This window comes from Gracilinanus agilis, chromosome 4 (assembly GCF_016433145.1).
Source record: "Gracilinanus agilis isolate LMUSP501 chromosome 4, AgileGrace, whole genome shotgun sequence".
Lineage (NCBI taxonomy): Eukaryota > Metazoa > Chordata > Mammalia > Didelphimorphia > Didelphidae > Gracilinanus > Gracilinanus agilis.
Window position 1 is genome coordinate 515380853 of NC_058133.1, and position 16762 is coordinate 515397614.

The window sequence follows — 16762 nt, forward strand, 5'->3', positions numbered from 1 at the left end:
AAGGAAGGAAGGAAGGAAGGAAGGAAGAAAAAAGAGAATATTTCCTTACTGGGGGCAGATGGCTGGCTCAGTGAACTGATAGCCAGCCCTAGAGAGGGGAGGAAGTCCTAGGATCAAATCTGGTCTCAGATACTTCCTAGCCGTGTGACCCTGGGCAAGTCACTTAACTCCAATTTCCTAACCCATACGGCTCTTCTGCCTTGAAACTAATACATAGCATTGATTCTAGGCAGAAGGCAGGGGCTCAAAAATAATACAAAATAAAGTCCTGTTGGTTAATATGTTACTGGCATGTGTGATCACATAAAAGATGTGCACTTTGATTCATTTTTCTTATTGTTAGACTTTTGTCCCAAGTTAAACTTCTCCACCTCCACTGAGCATCATCTCCTCCAACCTGCAGTCCCTCACAGCTGGTCACTGGTGTCTGTCCATCAGATCTGCTGATGGTCAGTCAGAGCCACTGCCTCCTTTGCCCACTCTGTCAGTGGTTCACAAAATGGGTCTGAGGCTCCTTCTGGCTTTAAGGACCCTGATGCTTTGATGCTGCCGACACACTACATGTAGTCTTCACTGCTATTTCCATACTTCAAGCTGTTGTTATTTCTTCTTTCAGAACCTACAATAGGATGTGGGAAGAAGCCCAGGACGCCCTCACTTCTGTACTTGAGGGAGAGTCTGAAAAGGCCCTGGAGCCACCCCAGGACCAGGTGGTGATCTTCCAAATGCTGGCCACCTTCTACGTCAAGTACGTGCAGATCTTCCGGAACCTGGAGAACGCCTACGACCAGATGGTGCACCCGCAGAAGCGGATCCTGATTCGCCAAGTGCTTGATGCCGTCATGGGCCGCATCCTGGAGCTCAAGAATGAGATGGTCGAGTTAGAGTTTTCCGAGTTCCATTATTTTGATGATATTTTGCAAGACCTAAAGCTGGCTCCTGTAAGTTTTTCCTCCTAGTGTTCTCTGTCTCTGCCATAATCCATGTGTCTCTCTGTCCCTTGGTTTGTCTCTGTGTCTGCCTGTCTTTCCCCCTCCTGTCTGCCCATCTGTCTGTCTGTCTGTGCCTCTTTCTCTTTTGCTTGTAAGATGTGTCCCTCGAATGAGTTGACTCGTCACCTCTACTGAAATGGTTGGTCTGTTGACCTATTAGTTGCTGGACTCACTGTGTAGACGGTCCAGCAGAAACTGGGTCTAACCCAAGGAATGTTGCCTCTTACCCTGTGTGACAGCATGGAGGAGCCACTTTACCTGGGAATCTCCATTTTCTTCTCTGTGTAATGGGAATGGTACTTGTGCCAGCAACCTCACCAGGCTGCTAGGAAGAAAATACTTTGTAAGTCTTAGAGGCGTAGATACGTGGAGGTATTGATCACATAAGTAGCAAACCTAAGAATTGATGTGTATACTTATTAATGATATTACTCTAAATCCCAATCGACAAGCATCAATGATGTACCAACTCTGGACCAAGTGCCGTGTGTCATCGTGAAAGGAAATTTCATTTGAAGTAAACTTAAAAGTGAAAGGCTGCTCTCATTTCTCTGTTGGAGCTCTTTGGTCGGGCCATTTGAAACCATTCCCAGAGTTGTCGCACTTAAAGTGACTCCCTCCACTTTTCTTCCATAAAAGCCTTTGATACGGGATTGAATAGAAATGGATCCTGTCTCCACTTCCTTCTCATCCCCTCCAAATCGACAATGTATGAGTGAGGGCACCGGAGATGATTTTGGAGGTTTTCACACTTCATTTAAGAATTTTGAGTCTAATTCTTAATACATTTAGAAGACTATCAAAGGACCTGGAAGTGGATGGAAAATGAATTCATTTGGTAGATGAACTTTTGTTTTCAGAGAGCAATTTACTGACCAATAGAAAAGGCTCCATTTTAACTGAAGAGTGAAAATACGCAACAGCTCGGAATCCTAAATTAGGATAGAAAATGGTAAACCTCCCGATTAGACTGGACAGTCAGAGCTACCTTCCTGCCTTTAATGATCAGAGCCTAGCATGACGCCTGGCTCAGAGAGAGTCACTGCTTCAGAAATTCTTGTTTGATTTTCTGGGGAAAAAATACCTCAATCCCTCAGTTACATGGAATTAGGAGAGATGTGGGTGAATCGATTTTTCATACACTATATTAACACCTGCATATTAGGTAGAATTACCATATATTTCTATGTCCAGTCTACTGATTTTTGCATTTTCTTTGTCCTTAGTAATCTCAAGGAATGCCTTCTTTTTGTTAAAAGAATTTGGTTAACAAATGAAGAGGAGAAGGATTCTTTGTCTGCAGACAGGACAAACTCCTCCCCTATCTACCTGTGGGGATGGGAAGGGGCAGATGGTTTGATAGATCATCTCTTAATTAGCTATGTCTTGGGTTGTTCAAGGGAGGGGCTGAATAATGAGCTCCTAAAACCATTTATTAAGCTGCCTGACCCAGATTTTCAGTCTCTGGTCATTCCACAGGGCCATGAAGACCTGCCAGTTATGCTGATGGCCTCACCAATAAACCTGATGTAATCAATGAATTGATATGCTCACCCCCAGATCAATCTCTGGAGGTCATTTTAATCATGAAAGATGGAAACATTGCACAATAAGATCCAGATAAGTGATGTCCGCCTCTTCAGGTGGGTGCGCCATTTTGGATGAATTTCATTGGCTTGTTGAACTGAGAAGAGGAGTACAGACTAGATTAGTGATGTCTCTGGAAGAAGGGACTTCCAGATAGAGAACTCATCTACCCATAAAGGTTTCCTCCTCCTCTGCAACTGAATGGCCAGAGCATGGGCAGGGGAGCAGGATTCTCAGTAGGTCCCAAGGAGAACACGAACCCACATCTTTGTGGCTTTTAGGGTAGCTCACTGTCCTCCCTGTAACACCGCTTCTCTCAAACTGAGAAGACTGAACACATCGGAACTGCTTCTTGATGAACCCTGTCATCAGCATCAGCATCCCATTTATGGCTGTACTGTAATAGAACACAGTTCTTTGTGTTCTTTGGGTTTTTCTTGCCCCATCACTCAATTGTGGTCCAGCTCTTAGATGCTGCTTCTCACAGCTTGACCTTCTGAGGGCCTCTAACCATCTCCTACCCTACTTGTGATGTCATGGCATATCCTTATCTTCTCTAGACCAGGAAACTAGACACCAAGCCTGTTAAGAAATGAATGTTGCAAAGTGATTAGAGAGTGCTGACTGATGATAGAGAGCTTAAGAAAGAAGCCCTAGGGAAGAAATACGGTGACCATGGCATACAGACATCTAGTTGCTACAATGGATAGAGCATTGGTCCTAGAAAAAAAATCCCTCTTCTTGGGTTTAAATCTATCCTCAGACACTCACTAGCCATATGACCCTGGGCAAATCACTTATCCCTATTTGCCTCAGTTTCCTCATCTGTAAAATGAGCCGGAGAAGGAAATGGCAGGCCATAAAAAAACCGAATGGTGTGAGATGAACCTTTTTTCTCTAGGTTTGTGCCTGGGCTCTTTAGGGCTGAGGTTATAAGAAGCCTGGTTCCCAAGTAATGGGGGACACTTTCCTAAAGGAGACTAGTCATTACTTTATGATTTTTAATTTTTAATTAATATATTTTGTTTTATTATATTATTTTAATTTTAATTTTGAATATTTTCCATAGTCACATATTTCATGTTCTTTTCCTCTCCCCCAAGCCACCTAACCCCCCTTAGCCAATACACAATTCCACTGGGTTTTACATGTATCATTGATTAAGACCTAATTCCATATCACTGATAGTTGGACTAGAGTTATTGTTTAGTGTCTACATCTCCAGTAATATCCCCATCAGCCCATGTGTTCAAGCAGTTGTTTTTCTTCTGTGTTTCTCCTCTCATATTCTTCCTCTGAATGTGGATAGTTTTCTTTCTCATAAGTCCCTCAGCTTTGCTATGGATCCTTGCATTGCTGCTAGTAGAGAAGTGTGATATATTCCATTGTACCATAGTTTGTCAGTCTCTGTGTACAATGTTCTCTTGGTTCTGCTCCTTTCACTCTGCAACAATTCCTGGAGGTCATTCCAGTTCACATGGAATTCCTCCAGTTCATATTCCTTTGAGCACAATAGTATTCCATCACCAACAGATACCACAATCTGTTTAGCCATTCCCCAATCAAAGGACATTTCCTCATTTTCCAATTTTTTTGCCACCACATAGAGTGTGGCTATAAATATTTTTGTACAAGTCTTTTTCCTTATTATCTCCTGGGGATATAAACCAAGCAGTGATATGGCTGGATCAAAAGGCAGATTAAAAAAAGCTCTTTGAGCATAGTTCCAAATTGCCATCCAGAATGGTTGGATCAATTTACAATTCCACCAGCAATGCAGTGTCCCAATTTTGCCACATCCCCTCCAACATTCATTACTCTTCCTTGCTGTCATTTTAGCTAATCTGCTAGGTGTGAGGTGCTACCTCAGAGTTGGTTTGATTTGCATTTCTCTAATTATAAACGATTTAGAACATTTTCTCATGTGTTTATTTATAGTTTTGATTTCCTTATCTGAAAATTGCCTATTTGTGTCCCTTGCCCTTTTATCAATTGGGGGATGGCTTGATTTTTTTGTACAATTGATTTAACTCCTTGTATATTTGAGTAATTAGACCTTTGTCTGAGTTTTTTGTTATAAAGATTTTTTCCCAATTTGTTGCTTCCCTTCTAATTTTGGTAGCATTGGTTTTGTCTGTATAAAACCTTTTTAGTTTAATGTAGTCAAAATTATTTATTTTACTTTTTGTAATTTTTTCCAACTCTTTCTTGGTTTAAAAATCTTTCCTTTCCCAGAGATCTGACAAGTATACTATTCTGTGCTCACCTAATTTACTTAAAGTTTCCTTCTTTATATTCAAGTCATTCACCCATTCTAAATTTATCTTAGTATAGGATGTGAGATGTTGATCTAGGCCCAATCTCTCCCATATTGTTTTCCAATTTTCCCAGCAGTTTTTGTCAAATAGTGGGGTTTTGTCACAAAAGCTGGGTTCTTTGGTATGATTTTTAATTTTGAGTTTCATTGCTAATAGATTTTTCAGTCTGGGTTGGTGCATCTGTATTTTAAGAGCTAGGCAATCAGAATTAAGTGACTTGCCCAGGGTCACACAGGAAATGTCTGAGGCCAGATTTGAACCCTGGACCTACTTGTTCTAGATTTGGCTCTCAATCCACTGAGCCACCTACCTGCCCCTACATCTATATTTTAAAATACCATTTCCACACATGACAAAACCAGTGGAAATGTGCATTGGCCTTGGGTGGGGGGAGTGAGGAGGGTGAAGGGGAAAGTAGGAACATGAATCATGTAACCATGCTAAAAATGAATATTAATAAATGTTTAAATTTTAAAAAATACCATTTCCAATATGTATTCTGGTTCCTTCACTCACATACAAATACTTTGGAATTTCTTGTATATCTGAAGCAAATATTGTATCTGGAAAATTCAAACAGCAATAAAACCAACTCTGAGGTACCATCGCCTACCTCTCAGATTGGCTAATATGACAGAAAAAGAAAGTGACAAATGCTGGAGGAGATGCAGAAAAAAACTGGGATACTAATGCACCATTGGAAGAATTGTGAACTGGTCCAACCATTCTTGAGAACATTTAGGAGCTATGCTGAAAGGACTAGAAGATTGTGCAACCCATTGACCCAGCAATACCACTCTTAGCTCCATATCCCAAAAAGACCAAAGAAAAGAGAAAAAGACCTACTTGTACAAAAATATTTATAGCAGTTCTTTTTATGGTAGTAAAGAACTGAAAATGAAGAAGAGATGAACAAGATTGTATATGATTAAGCGAGGATACTGTTGTGCTATAAGAAATGATGAGCAGGATGGTTTCGGAAAAACCTGGGAAGACTTCTATTAACTGATATAAAGTGAAATAAACGGAACCAGGAGGTTCTTGTATCATACACAGTAGCAGCAATAGTGTAACAATGATCAACTATTCTCAGCAATACAGTGATCCAAGATAATTCCAAAGGACCCATGATGAAAATTCATACCTACCTCCAGAGAAAGAATTGATGAACTGAGTTCAGATTGAAATAAATTTTTTGATTTCGTTTTTCTCTTTTTTTTTTTTGCACTCTGGTTACTATGGAAATATATTTTGTAAATTTCATAGGTATAATTGATATCCTATTTCTTTCTTTCTCAGTGGGTGGGGGTAGGACAGAAAGGAGGGAAAGAATTTGGACTGAAATTTTTTAATGTTAAAAATTAAAGTTTTTAAAAGAAAAGAAAATTTCAAGCAGCCACACTTTTGCAAGACTGATAGCAAGCTATTATATAAATGTGTTAAAAAGAAGGAAAATACTGTTCTCCCTCTATTCTTTGCAATGGTGGGGGACTATGGTTGTAGATCATTGCATTCCTAATACTTAGAACAGATGGCTGCACAACATAGTCCAGCACATCCTGAAGTCCTGACATGGTTGTACCAGCTCACTTTAGTTCAGTTGTTGGACTGGATTGATCTGTTGGCTAGTTTTGCTAACCCTCCTTTTCCCCTCCTCTTTTAAAAAACATTTGTTGCTGCATAGAGGAGGGAAGGTAGGGATATATTCTGAAATGAAGGTGATATTAGAAATCAAAAGATATCCAAAGAAGTAAATTTTATTTTTTTTTTTTGGAAAATTTATTTAATTAATTTAGAATATTTCTCCATGGTTACAAGATTCATGCTCTTTCCCTCCCTCCCCCCATTCCCCTCCAGTAGGCCGATGCACAATTCCACTGGGTTTTACATGTCTCGTTGGTCAAGACCTATTTCCATATTATTGATATTTGCACTAGGGTGATCATTTAGAGTCTACATCCCCAGTCATATCCCCATTGAACCATGTGGTCAAGTAGTTGTTTTTCTTCTGTGTTTCTACTCCCACAGTTCTTCCTCTGAATGTGGAGAGCTTCTTTCTCATATGTCCCTCAGAATTGTCCTGCATCATTGCATTGTTGCTAGTAGAGAAGTCTCTTACATTGGATTGTGCCACAGTGTATCAGCCTCTGTGTACAATGTTTTCCCGGCTCTGCTCCTTTCACTCTGCATCAATTCCTGGAGGTTGTTCCAGTTCACATGGAATTCCTCCAGTTTATTATTCCTTTGGGCACAATAGTACTCCATCACCAGCATATACCACAATTTGTTCAGCATTTCCCCAATCGAAGAGCATCCCCTCATTTTCCAATTTTTTGCCACCACAAAGAGCACGGCTATAAATATTTTTGTACAAGTCTTTTTCCTTATTATCTCTTTGGGAGTTCAAACCCAGAAGTGGTATGGCTGGATCAAAGGGAAGGCAGTCTTTTAAAGCCCTTTGAACATAGTTCCAAATTGCCTTCCATAATGGTTGGATCAATTCACAACTCCACCAGCAATGCATTAATGTCCCAATTTTGCCACACCCCCTCCAACATTATTCATCTTCCTTTGCTGTCATGTTAGCCAATCTGTTAGGTGTGAGGGGGTACCTCAGAGCAAACAAGTACATTTTAAAAAAGAGAAATGATGTTTTATAGCCAATTAACAATAGGAACAGTTGTTAATTTATCCCTTGATGTTAAGGGCAGGGACCATTCTATCTTTATCTTCATGTCCCCAGAGCCTAATCTGGGACAGGGGAAGTGCTTAATAGATAATGGAGTTGATTGGATCAATAATCTGCAAGAGATTTGAAAGTTATTTTATTTTGCCCAAAGAAGCAGTGAAGGCAGATCTTCCTCCCACCTCCTTGACATCCTGTAGTACTTAAATCTGTAAATCACCAAAGCCCAGAAGAGGAATTTCTGACAGAGAAGAGATCAACAAAACTCTTGGTCTAGGTGGCCACTTGCCAGATGTTGTCAAGGATAAAAATAATCACGTATGTACATCTCCACATGTTTGTGGAATGTTTAAGGGTGTAAGTTAACCCAAAGAAATCCAAACTCCCTACTTCGTTTTCTCTGGTAGTTACAGTTTCACCCTTTTAGGGAGTGAGGAATGCATGGTGAAGAAGCATTTTCAAAACAAGTAGAATCCTAATGAATGCCAACACAGTATTCACTATTCATTCACTGGCCCCTGGAAAATTGGACACTTGTTTGCTAAGAACATTCTAGCAATCAGTCACTCATCAGCAACTCATTTTTTTCCTCAGACATCTTTGCTCTTTTCCTAAATTTTGGCTGTGAGTGGTAGAAAGAGGGAGGTTATATCCCACTTGATAGCATTTAGTATTCTAGAGAAAGAAACCATAGATTTTATCTACATTTATAGTACATCTAACCTAATGCTCTATGATTCTGATTATTTATACATATACGTCAGGGAGTATAGTTTTTTTTTTCTTTTATTTTGCTCTAGGTAATTTTTTTTACCATCCATCTTAGAATCGGACCTAAGTATTGATTCTAAGGCAGAACCAGTTGATTGTTATGCAATATTATTGTTACTGTGTACGTTGTTCCGATTCTGCTCATTTCACTTTGTATCAGTTCGTATGTCTTTTTATTTTTGTCCGAGAGGATCTTGCTTCTCATCTCTTATAGCACAATACTATTCTGCCACAATCATATACCATCATATACCACTTCCCAATTTCCTCTTCAATTTCCAATTTTTTGACATGTCGAAAAAGAGCGGCTAGAAAGAAGAGCCACTCTGCCTTTAGTTTTTTTTTTCCATTTTCACAGTCATTCTTCATGACAAGCCTAAGAATTAGATGTTACATTTATTATCTCCATTTGATAAGTGAGAAAGCTGTGGTTCAGAAGGTCTGCCCAGGGATACGGGTTGGGACCTGAACCAAGATCTTCTGTCTCCAAAGTCTTTGAACTATGCCATTCTACCATGTTGTTCTAGTCTTTTGTATCTGGACCAAATTACTATGGTTTTGGCATTCACCAAATTCTAGTAGTCTGTCTTAATTGTCCTTAGTGGGAGGTTGTTTTTTTTCCTGTGTCATCAAAATTTCACTGGTCATCTCTGCTCTGATAGAGGAAGAAGGTTGAGGAAATGCATCTTCTTCCTCTTCTTGAAGAGATAAGGGAGATGACGAATAAGGCATGTTGCATACTATATCACTCACAGTCCTTGTTATAAGTCAGTTGATTGATAAACACTTATTACATACCAGGCATCTTGCTATGTACTAGAGATCCAAAAAAGACTAAAAGACCGCCCCTGCCCACAAAGAGTTAATGAGAGAATGGGGAGTCCACAATCTGATGGTTAGTCTTGCTTAAATGTCTTTGTTTACAAAAGAAAACTTGTTGTTGAGGATAGGGCTTGGGGTGTAGCTAGAAATTATTCATGTGCAAACAAAAGGCACAAATCAGACTTTTTAAGAAAAGATGATTGCTTCCTGTTACCACAAAGACTTCCCACAATCTGTTTCCACATTGTTTTTTACCGTGCAAAAATCATTTTAGTCTTGAATAATTAAAGCCAACAGTATCGTCTGAATAATTTCTTCCATATGCTCAATAAATATTTTTTCTTCTCCATATTAGAAATTAATATATTTTCCCTCTTTCTTGCAAATATTTCATGAGTTAAGAAAATTAAGTCAGTGATCCACTTGGCCTTTACTGTAGCTGAGACTTGAATTGTGGGGTCTCGATGTACTTTTTACCATGTTTAGTCACTTCCCCTCATTCCTCCTCACCATTTTTTTGAAAAGGAAGTTTGAGTTTCTCTAAGATCGAGGTGAGAAGGGAAAGAATATTGTAGGCATTGGAAGCACCAGGATGAACAGGGACAATGCATAATAAATGTGAAAGGGAAGACTGGAAAGAGACTGTGCTTGGCCTTCCATACTTGGTCCTAGAGTCAATGAGGAGCCGTTGGGTTCGGGCCTTTTCATCTCTGTATTTCCAGAATTTAGAATAGTGAATATTTAATAAATGTTGAAAGGGAATTGTTAGCAGACCAGGGTAAGGCTCTTTTGTTGTGATTTGTGCCCTTCTTAAAGCAGAAACAGGAGAAATAATTGCATCGTTTGTACAGTACAGTCATAATGATATCATCTGTCAGCTACACGTCTCTACGTTTTTGGTCTAAATCTCCAAGAGAAGAATGTTCTCAGCAGGGAATGATCTTTAGCCAGTTTTGGAGTTAGAGACCTATTTATGGTTCCTCATAAAGGACATTAATTTGTTGGTTTAAATAACATCCCGTATTTTAATTGCGAGTATCAATATGTGAAGATATTGTCTTATGTTTTGGTCCCTGCTGTGAAACATAAAATGCGTCTCACTCAACGCACAAATGACTATAATGAAGGCCTCGGCTTCTTTCAAACAAACAAATCATTAGTGTTTGTAATAAAAGTACAAACAGATCCCCGATTAATGAATTTTCTAATGAAACTTCCCTGTGGCAGCCATGACAGATGTCCTCTTAGAAACGGGACAGCAAAATCATAACTTAGCAGCATTTCTCTCCTGATCTCTTTAAATCATTTACTTCTCCAAATCTATTCAAATGATCCAATCCTGTGGCTCAGATGAAATCAGAAGATGATTTCGGTGTTTTGTTTTCAACAAAGACTAACTTGCAACACTACCTGGTAGAATTATCTTGTTAGAAACGTGATTTTCATCACAACGTTTAGGATATCATAACCAGAACTGTCTTCTTCATAAAGAGAAGCATCGACATCACGAAGTGGAATTTCGAAAAGTACTGACTAACTCAATTACGTCACACATATAATTGTAAACGTGATAGAAGAGATTCTAAGACTTTCTCTTTTCTCAAGGTCTCCTTGTTGTTTTAAATTGGCTGCGCTCTCAATTGGCACGTAGCCTACCTGGAATTTCGACGCTCAGTACATTAATATCATGCAGTAAGAATTAGGGGGATGATGCAGTCGTGTTCTGGTTCCATCAGGGAATTACTTGTTTCATGTCACTCTTGAAAGATGCCTGGAAAGCTTTTCCTGGCTCATTGGGTTGGGATGGAGATGTTTGGAGTTCAGTGATTGGGAGAGGCCCTGCTGGGACTGGGCTGAATTTTCCACTTGTTTTCTGGAACAAGGTTTTGCAAACAAACTCACTCACAGGTTTGCTTTGGAAAGCCGGAGGAAGAGAAAAGCTGAAGAGATTACAGAGAAAATTCTTTAGAAGTCTTTCAGCGTCATCTATATACAAACATTCGTTGCCCCGACGACAAATTGATCTGTTCATTAAAGCGAGTTCCCAAGGTTCTCCACCTGGCAATACATTTTTAGCCTAATTTGAAATATTGTACAAGCTTGAAAATAACCATTCCATGGAAACATAAAAAAATCATACTGGTCTTCCACCAATTTTTATTGTTCTGTCGTTTTTTAGTCATGTCCAGCTCTTTGATAACCCGTTTAGATTTTTCTTGGCAAACAATACTGGATACTGGAGTGGCGTGCCACTTCCTTCTCCAGCATATATTCCAGAATGGTAAACTGAGGCAAACAAGGTTGAGTGACTTGCTCAGGGTCACCCAGCTAGTAAAGGTCTGAGGTCAGATTTGAATTTAGATCTTCCTGACTCTAGACCCGTCTCTCTATCCACTGTGCCACCTAGCTACCCAGTTAGTGATTATTAGTAAGGTTTTGCTCTGTTCTGATATAAATAACTGAAATTAGTCATCAATTTTCTTATTTGTATATACTTGTAACATCATAGACCTGAGCCTGGATGGGTGCTCAGAAGCCACCAAAGCCAACCCACTCATTGAGGAAATGGAAGGCCAGGGAGATGGCATCTTGCCAAAGGTCATACAGGTAGTAAATATCAGAGGCGAGACTTGAGCTCATGCCCTGTGACTCTATAGGCAGGGCTCTTTCCCCTGCACTACTCAGTTGATTTATGGTCATTACAAAGCTATTTTTCCTCTACTTCATCATCATAAAAATAGGAATGGAAATTAATTGCCAGCCTTGTTGGTATTGATTTTAATTTGTGGATTGTCGTCTGCCCCCAAGCAAGTCCTTTAAACACTCAGCTTCCAGTTTTCCAATCTGTCAAATGGGAATATAGGGACTGAAGGAACTAAAGGCCTCCATATCGTTGGGAGCTATTAGGATCGCCTGTGAATGCTGGAATCCAGCTCCAAAGGGCTCATTGATCTTTTCCTTCTTCCATAGGAACAGCTAGACATTCCCATTCCAAAGTACTTCTTGAAGGAGAAGATGGAGATGCTAAAAGAACGAGAGAAAGCCCTTACCCATATATTGATCCATGCCGGGATGGACGCATTGAGTGTGGTTTGTACCTGCTTTCTTTACCTTTTCAGAGCCATGCCCTGTGCCTTTCTGGTTCTGCAAAGGGCTGTCTCTTTTGGAACTGGTGGGAGCGTGCTGCAGGCGTGAAGTTGATCCTATTGCTGACTAGGAGGTATTTTCAAATGCCTACTTTGTGCCAGACCCTGTGCTAGGGGTTCAAAGACAAAACGCCCTCAAGGAGCTTCCGTGTTGCAGAAGGAGGCAATCGGTATATGTATGGACAAATGAAGGAGGTTCTTATGGGGGGAGAAGGAAGGAAACCCCAGTGTTAGGGGGATTAGGAAAGGCTTCTTATTATAAAAGGTCCTTCTTTGGCTGAGTTTGAGGGGGACAAAGGATGCTGAGAGAGTGGGGTGAAGAGAATGAATTCCAGGCAGGACGATCAGCCATGAAATACGAATGGAGTAAATGGAGCCAGTACATGGAGGAGAGTTAGGTGAGAGGAACACTAAGTAACCGGTTTGGGGGAGACTGTAGAGTCTGGGAAAGGGAGTATTGTGTAATAAAGCTGGAAAGGTAGGTTGAGCAAAGATGAGAAGAGCTTAAAGGACCAATGGAAGAACATATATTTGATCCTAAAAGTTACAGGGACCCATGGGTAGGGGAGTGACATGATCAAACCAAAGGCAGGCAGGCAGGAAGGAAGGAAGGAAAGGAAAGAAGGAAGGAAGGAAGGAAGGAAAGGAAAGAAGGAAGGAAAGGAAAGAAGGAAGGAAGGAAGGAGAGAGAAAGAAAGAGGAAGAGAGAGAGAAAGAGAGAGAGAGAAGCATTTATTATGCACCTCCTATGTGCCTGGAAGTGTGCTAAATACTTTCCAAATATTATCTTGTTTATTCCTGTTTAATTATCTCATTTACTTTACAAGTGTGGGAAGTCAGTGCTATTTGTTGTTGTTCAACCAGTTTCAGTTGTGTCTGACTCTGTGATCCCATTTGGGGTTTTCCTAGCAAAGATACTGGAGGAGTCTGCCATTTCCTTCTCCAGATCATTTTACAGATGAGGAAACTGAGGCAAACAGAGTGAAGTGACTTGTCTAGAGTCACACAGCTAGTAAATGTTTCAGGCCAAATTTTAACTCAGGCAGATGAGTCTTCTGACTCCAAGACTAGCACTCTATCCACTGAGCCACCTGGCTGCCCACGTATATATAAAATATATGTACTCAATCCAATTAATAGTTGGCAAAGGTTCACTAAACCTAAATCATCCATTTTATTACTACTTTTGTAAGGGAATGATTGACTCCAGTGTTTGGGCTGAGAATCATTCACATTACCTGTAACCAATAAAACATCTACTTGAATTTCTCCAGTTCCTCCTCTGGAAGGAGTTTATTATTGCTCAGCTGGCTTTGTCATGAGGTAACACAGAGTGGCAGGGCTCGGACTAGTGAAAGGCGGTGCCTGTAGCTCTAAGTTTCCCAGGGGGGAGGCTCAGAGGGTCGTGGAGCCCAAGGAACGCCGAAGCAGGCAGCTCCAATATTTGCCTAGAAAGGAGGAAGCAAGGGGAAGAGGTAGGAAGTGGCTGGCCGTTTGGGATTCTTGGGAAGAGCTGAGAGATAGTCGCTGTTGTGTTTGCTATTGCAACGGTCTCCTGATGACTGATCACTGGCCCTGGGCACGGTGTCATCCGCAGACATAGAAAAGGAGACACAAGGAAAAGCAGAGGGAAAATCGGAAACCAAAATGACTCTAAAGGTGCCCTCGAGGAAGAGGAGGGACCTATCCCACCGGGAACTGTGGGGGATAGAAAACCCAAAAAGCGATACAAGATTTTCTTTACCAAAAAAAAAAAAAAAAAGATCACTTTGAAAGCTCCACTTGTGTTTTCTGGTCTGATGTCCGAGACAGGAGGTCAAAATGGGTATGTCTACCAGCGGCCACTCGTGGGCATTAGCAGCTCAGGGAGAACCCGCCAAGTGGTTCAGTTTCAGCTCGTGTGAGAGAATTCTTCCAGTGTCCTTTAAAGATTTCCTGATCTTTGTGCTTCTTCTATAGTAAATACATACACACATATGTAGAGAGATAAACCTATACATACAAAATACATGTAATCTGTGGGTACATGTACACACGTGTCTCTGTATCATATACGTGCACGATTTTTTTCCTGCTGGAGGAGAGAATGCTAGCTTGCTAGAGAGCCTTTTTGCTGTCCAGGCTAGAAGGGCTTGAACAGGAAGAAAAAATAATTCTGGTGGAAAATTAGGAAGACTTAACATTCAGAAAGGCATCTGACGTTCTGTCAAGAGGTTGCAGAGAAGGAAAACTACGACCTAGACATGACAGGAAAAACGAAATCCGTGGACCTCTGGCACAGGTCCCAGCTACAGAGATGGACTTGTGAATGTACCGGGGGGGGGGGGGAGAGTTTCTCATTTTACTTAGAAGGGGGAGAGACACGGGCTCCAGGTGCAATGACTGAGGACGTTCCCAATCACTTAAGTCAAGTCAAATGCTTTTTAAGCTCCGGTATTTCCAGAGGGATCTGTGAAGGGGATGCTCCTTGCTGAAGTCTGGCCTAGGTATGTTCATTTGATCACAAGGAGCCAGGGGCCAGGCTATTTTTCTGGGATGTCTATTTCGGATGTCACAGAAATTTCCCAGCCTGCATGACATCCATCCACTTTTTTTTTTTGTGAATCGCGTGAATGATAAAGCTGTCAGAAACATGAAAAGAATCCTAGAGATCCTGAAATTGGGGGTAAGAGGCAGGGATGGGGGGCGGGTGGCGCAGGGAGCTCAGGGAGGCTGTAGCCTTTTCATTCTTCTTTCTGTCTGACTAGAGATTTGAGAAGGGAAAGGAATCTGTCAGAAGTGTATGTGTACGCAGGTGAAAAATGACATCTGAGGCCCTGGATTAAGGCAGAAGAATCTCAGGGCTGAAAGGAATCTCGGGGGCACAAGCCAATACCTGAAAAAGCTCTCCCCCCCCCCTCGACCATATCTGCCAAGTGGCCTTTTCATAAAAATCTCTTAAAGGGAGACTCTCCTCTACCAGGGCCTGAACTGCCCCATGCCATTTTGGGGCAGCTCAGATTATTAGGAAGGTTATCTTGACTTTAGTCATAAATTTTCCTTCTTTGCAGTATCTACCCATTTCCCCCAGTTCTGTCCTAAGAGACCAAACATCATCCCATTGTCAAATGAGATAATAATTTATTTTTATTTATTTTTAAAATCCTTATCTTCTATCTTAGAATCAATACCATGTTTTTGGTTCCAAGGCAGAAGAGCCGTAAGGGCTGCTCAATGGGGGTTAAGTGACTTTCCCAAGGTCATACAACTAGGAAGTGTCTGAGTTCAGATTTGAATCCAGGACCTCCCATTTCTAGACCTGGTTCTCTATCCACTGAGCCACCTAACTGCCCCTGAGCTAATATTTTTAAAGAAAAGTGCCTAGCCCATAGGCGGTGCTATATAAATGTTCATTCCCTTCTCCCTCAACAGAAAAATCTCGCCCTCTTCCATATGATATAAAGGCAGCTATCCTGTTCCTCCATCTTCTGTTCTCTAAGCTAAACATCTCCAGTTTCTTTTGGCACTCTATCCACTGTGCTACCCAGCTGCCCAAGGACCACTACTTCTTATGGCTAGATACTATGCCCCTCCTCATGTAGCTTTCTTGGCTTTCATAGCATATAATGAGTACTCGTTGACCTTGTAGTCAGCCAAGAAGCCCCCAGATCTCTTTTCAGACAGACTGCTGACTTGTCAGTGCTTAGCAGTAACGGTCCCAAAAGGACACAAGGGCCCAAGAAAGGTTGATGTAGCCATGCTGCCCTTTGGGGGTCCCTGTTTCCTTTTCTAGAGATCCTTCGTGACCTCTTTCGTTCCTGGGGATATCCTAGAAAACACTATTAAAGTTGGGCTCACTGCTCTGCAGGCTGTAGACTCCATTCTCTTCCCCTTCTCTGAATTTGGAGACCTTGATCTTTTAAATTTCATCAGGGCATTCACATTTTCTCCATCACTCTCTTCAGTTTAGGCAATGAACAAAAAAGAAAGCAAACGCTGCTTTCTCACATATGATGCTTTCCAAGGAACACCGAAAATCTAAAAATCAGCTCTTATAAGCTGGTTCAGGTTAACCGTGTTTGTCCTGCTCTGTGCAATGTCCAAATCTCATTATTCTTGGATACAGAATCAAAATAAAACTGAGCCCTTTTGTCTCCTCTCTGCTCTCAGTTTAACAATTCTATCTTCTCTAAGCGTGGTCTCTTCCTTTCTTTGGTTCGGCTCTGTTTGCCCCAGTAGAACTCTAAAGCTCGCTCTTTGTTTTCCCCTCTCTTTTCTTACTGGCCCCAACTTGTCCTGAGATTTAGCCCTTCTTACACTGCTCTTGGTGTCTTCTGCCATGCCTTGGTAGAATTCATCCTCTCTTACCTGCCCTTGCTTCTTCCATACTCTGTGCGTGGCTTTAAAATCTCAGTTGTACTGTGAGCTCCCTGTATCACTGCATTGTCTTTCCAGACAACA

At 41.1% G+C, this 16762-nt stretch overlaps 1 protein-coding gene across 1 annotated transcript in view; it reads left to right on the plus strand.

The window, feature by feature from the left end:
• Positions 1 to 16762, plus strand: part of IQCA1 (IQ motif containing with AAA domain 1) — a 266158-nt gene that overhangs the window by 41321 nt on the left and 208075 nt on the right. Inside the window, exons 5-6 of the mRNA XM_044675690.1 lie at positions 617 to 941; positions 12147 to 12266. Of these exons, the coding sequence (XP_044531625.1) occupies positions 617 to 941; positions 12147 to 12266 (445 nt within the window). The remainder of the gene's footprint in view (positions 1 to 616; positions 942 to 12146; positions 12267 to 16762) is intronic.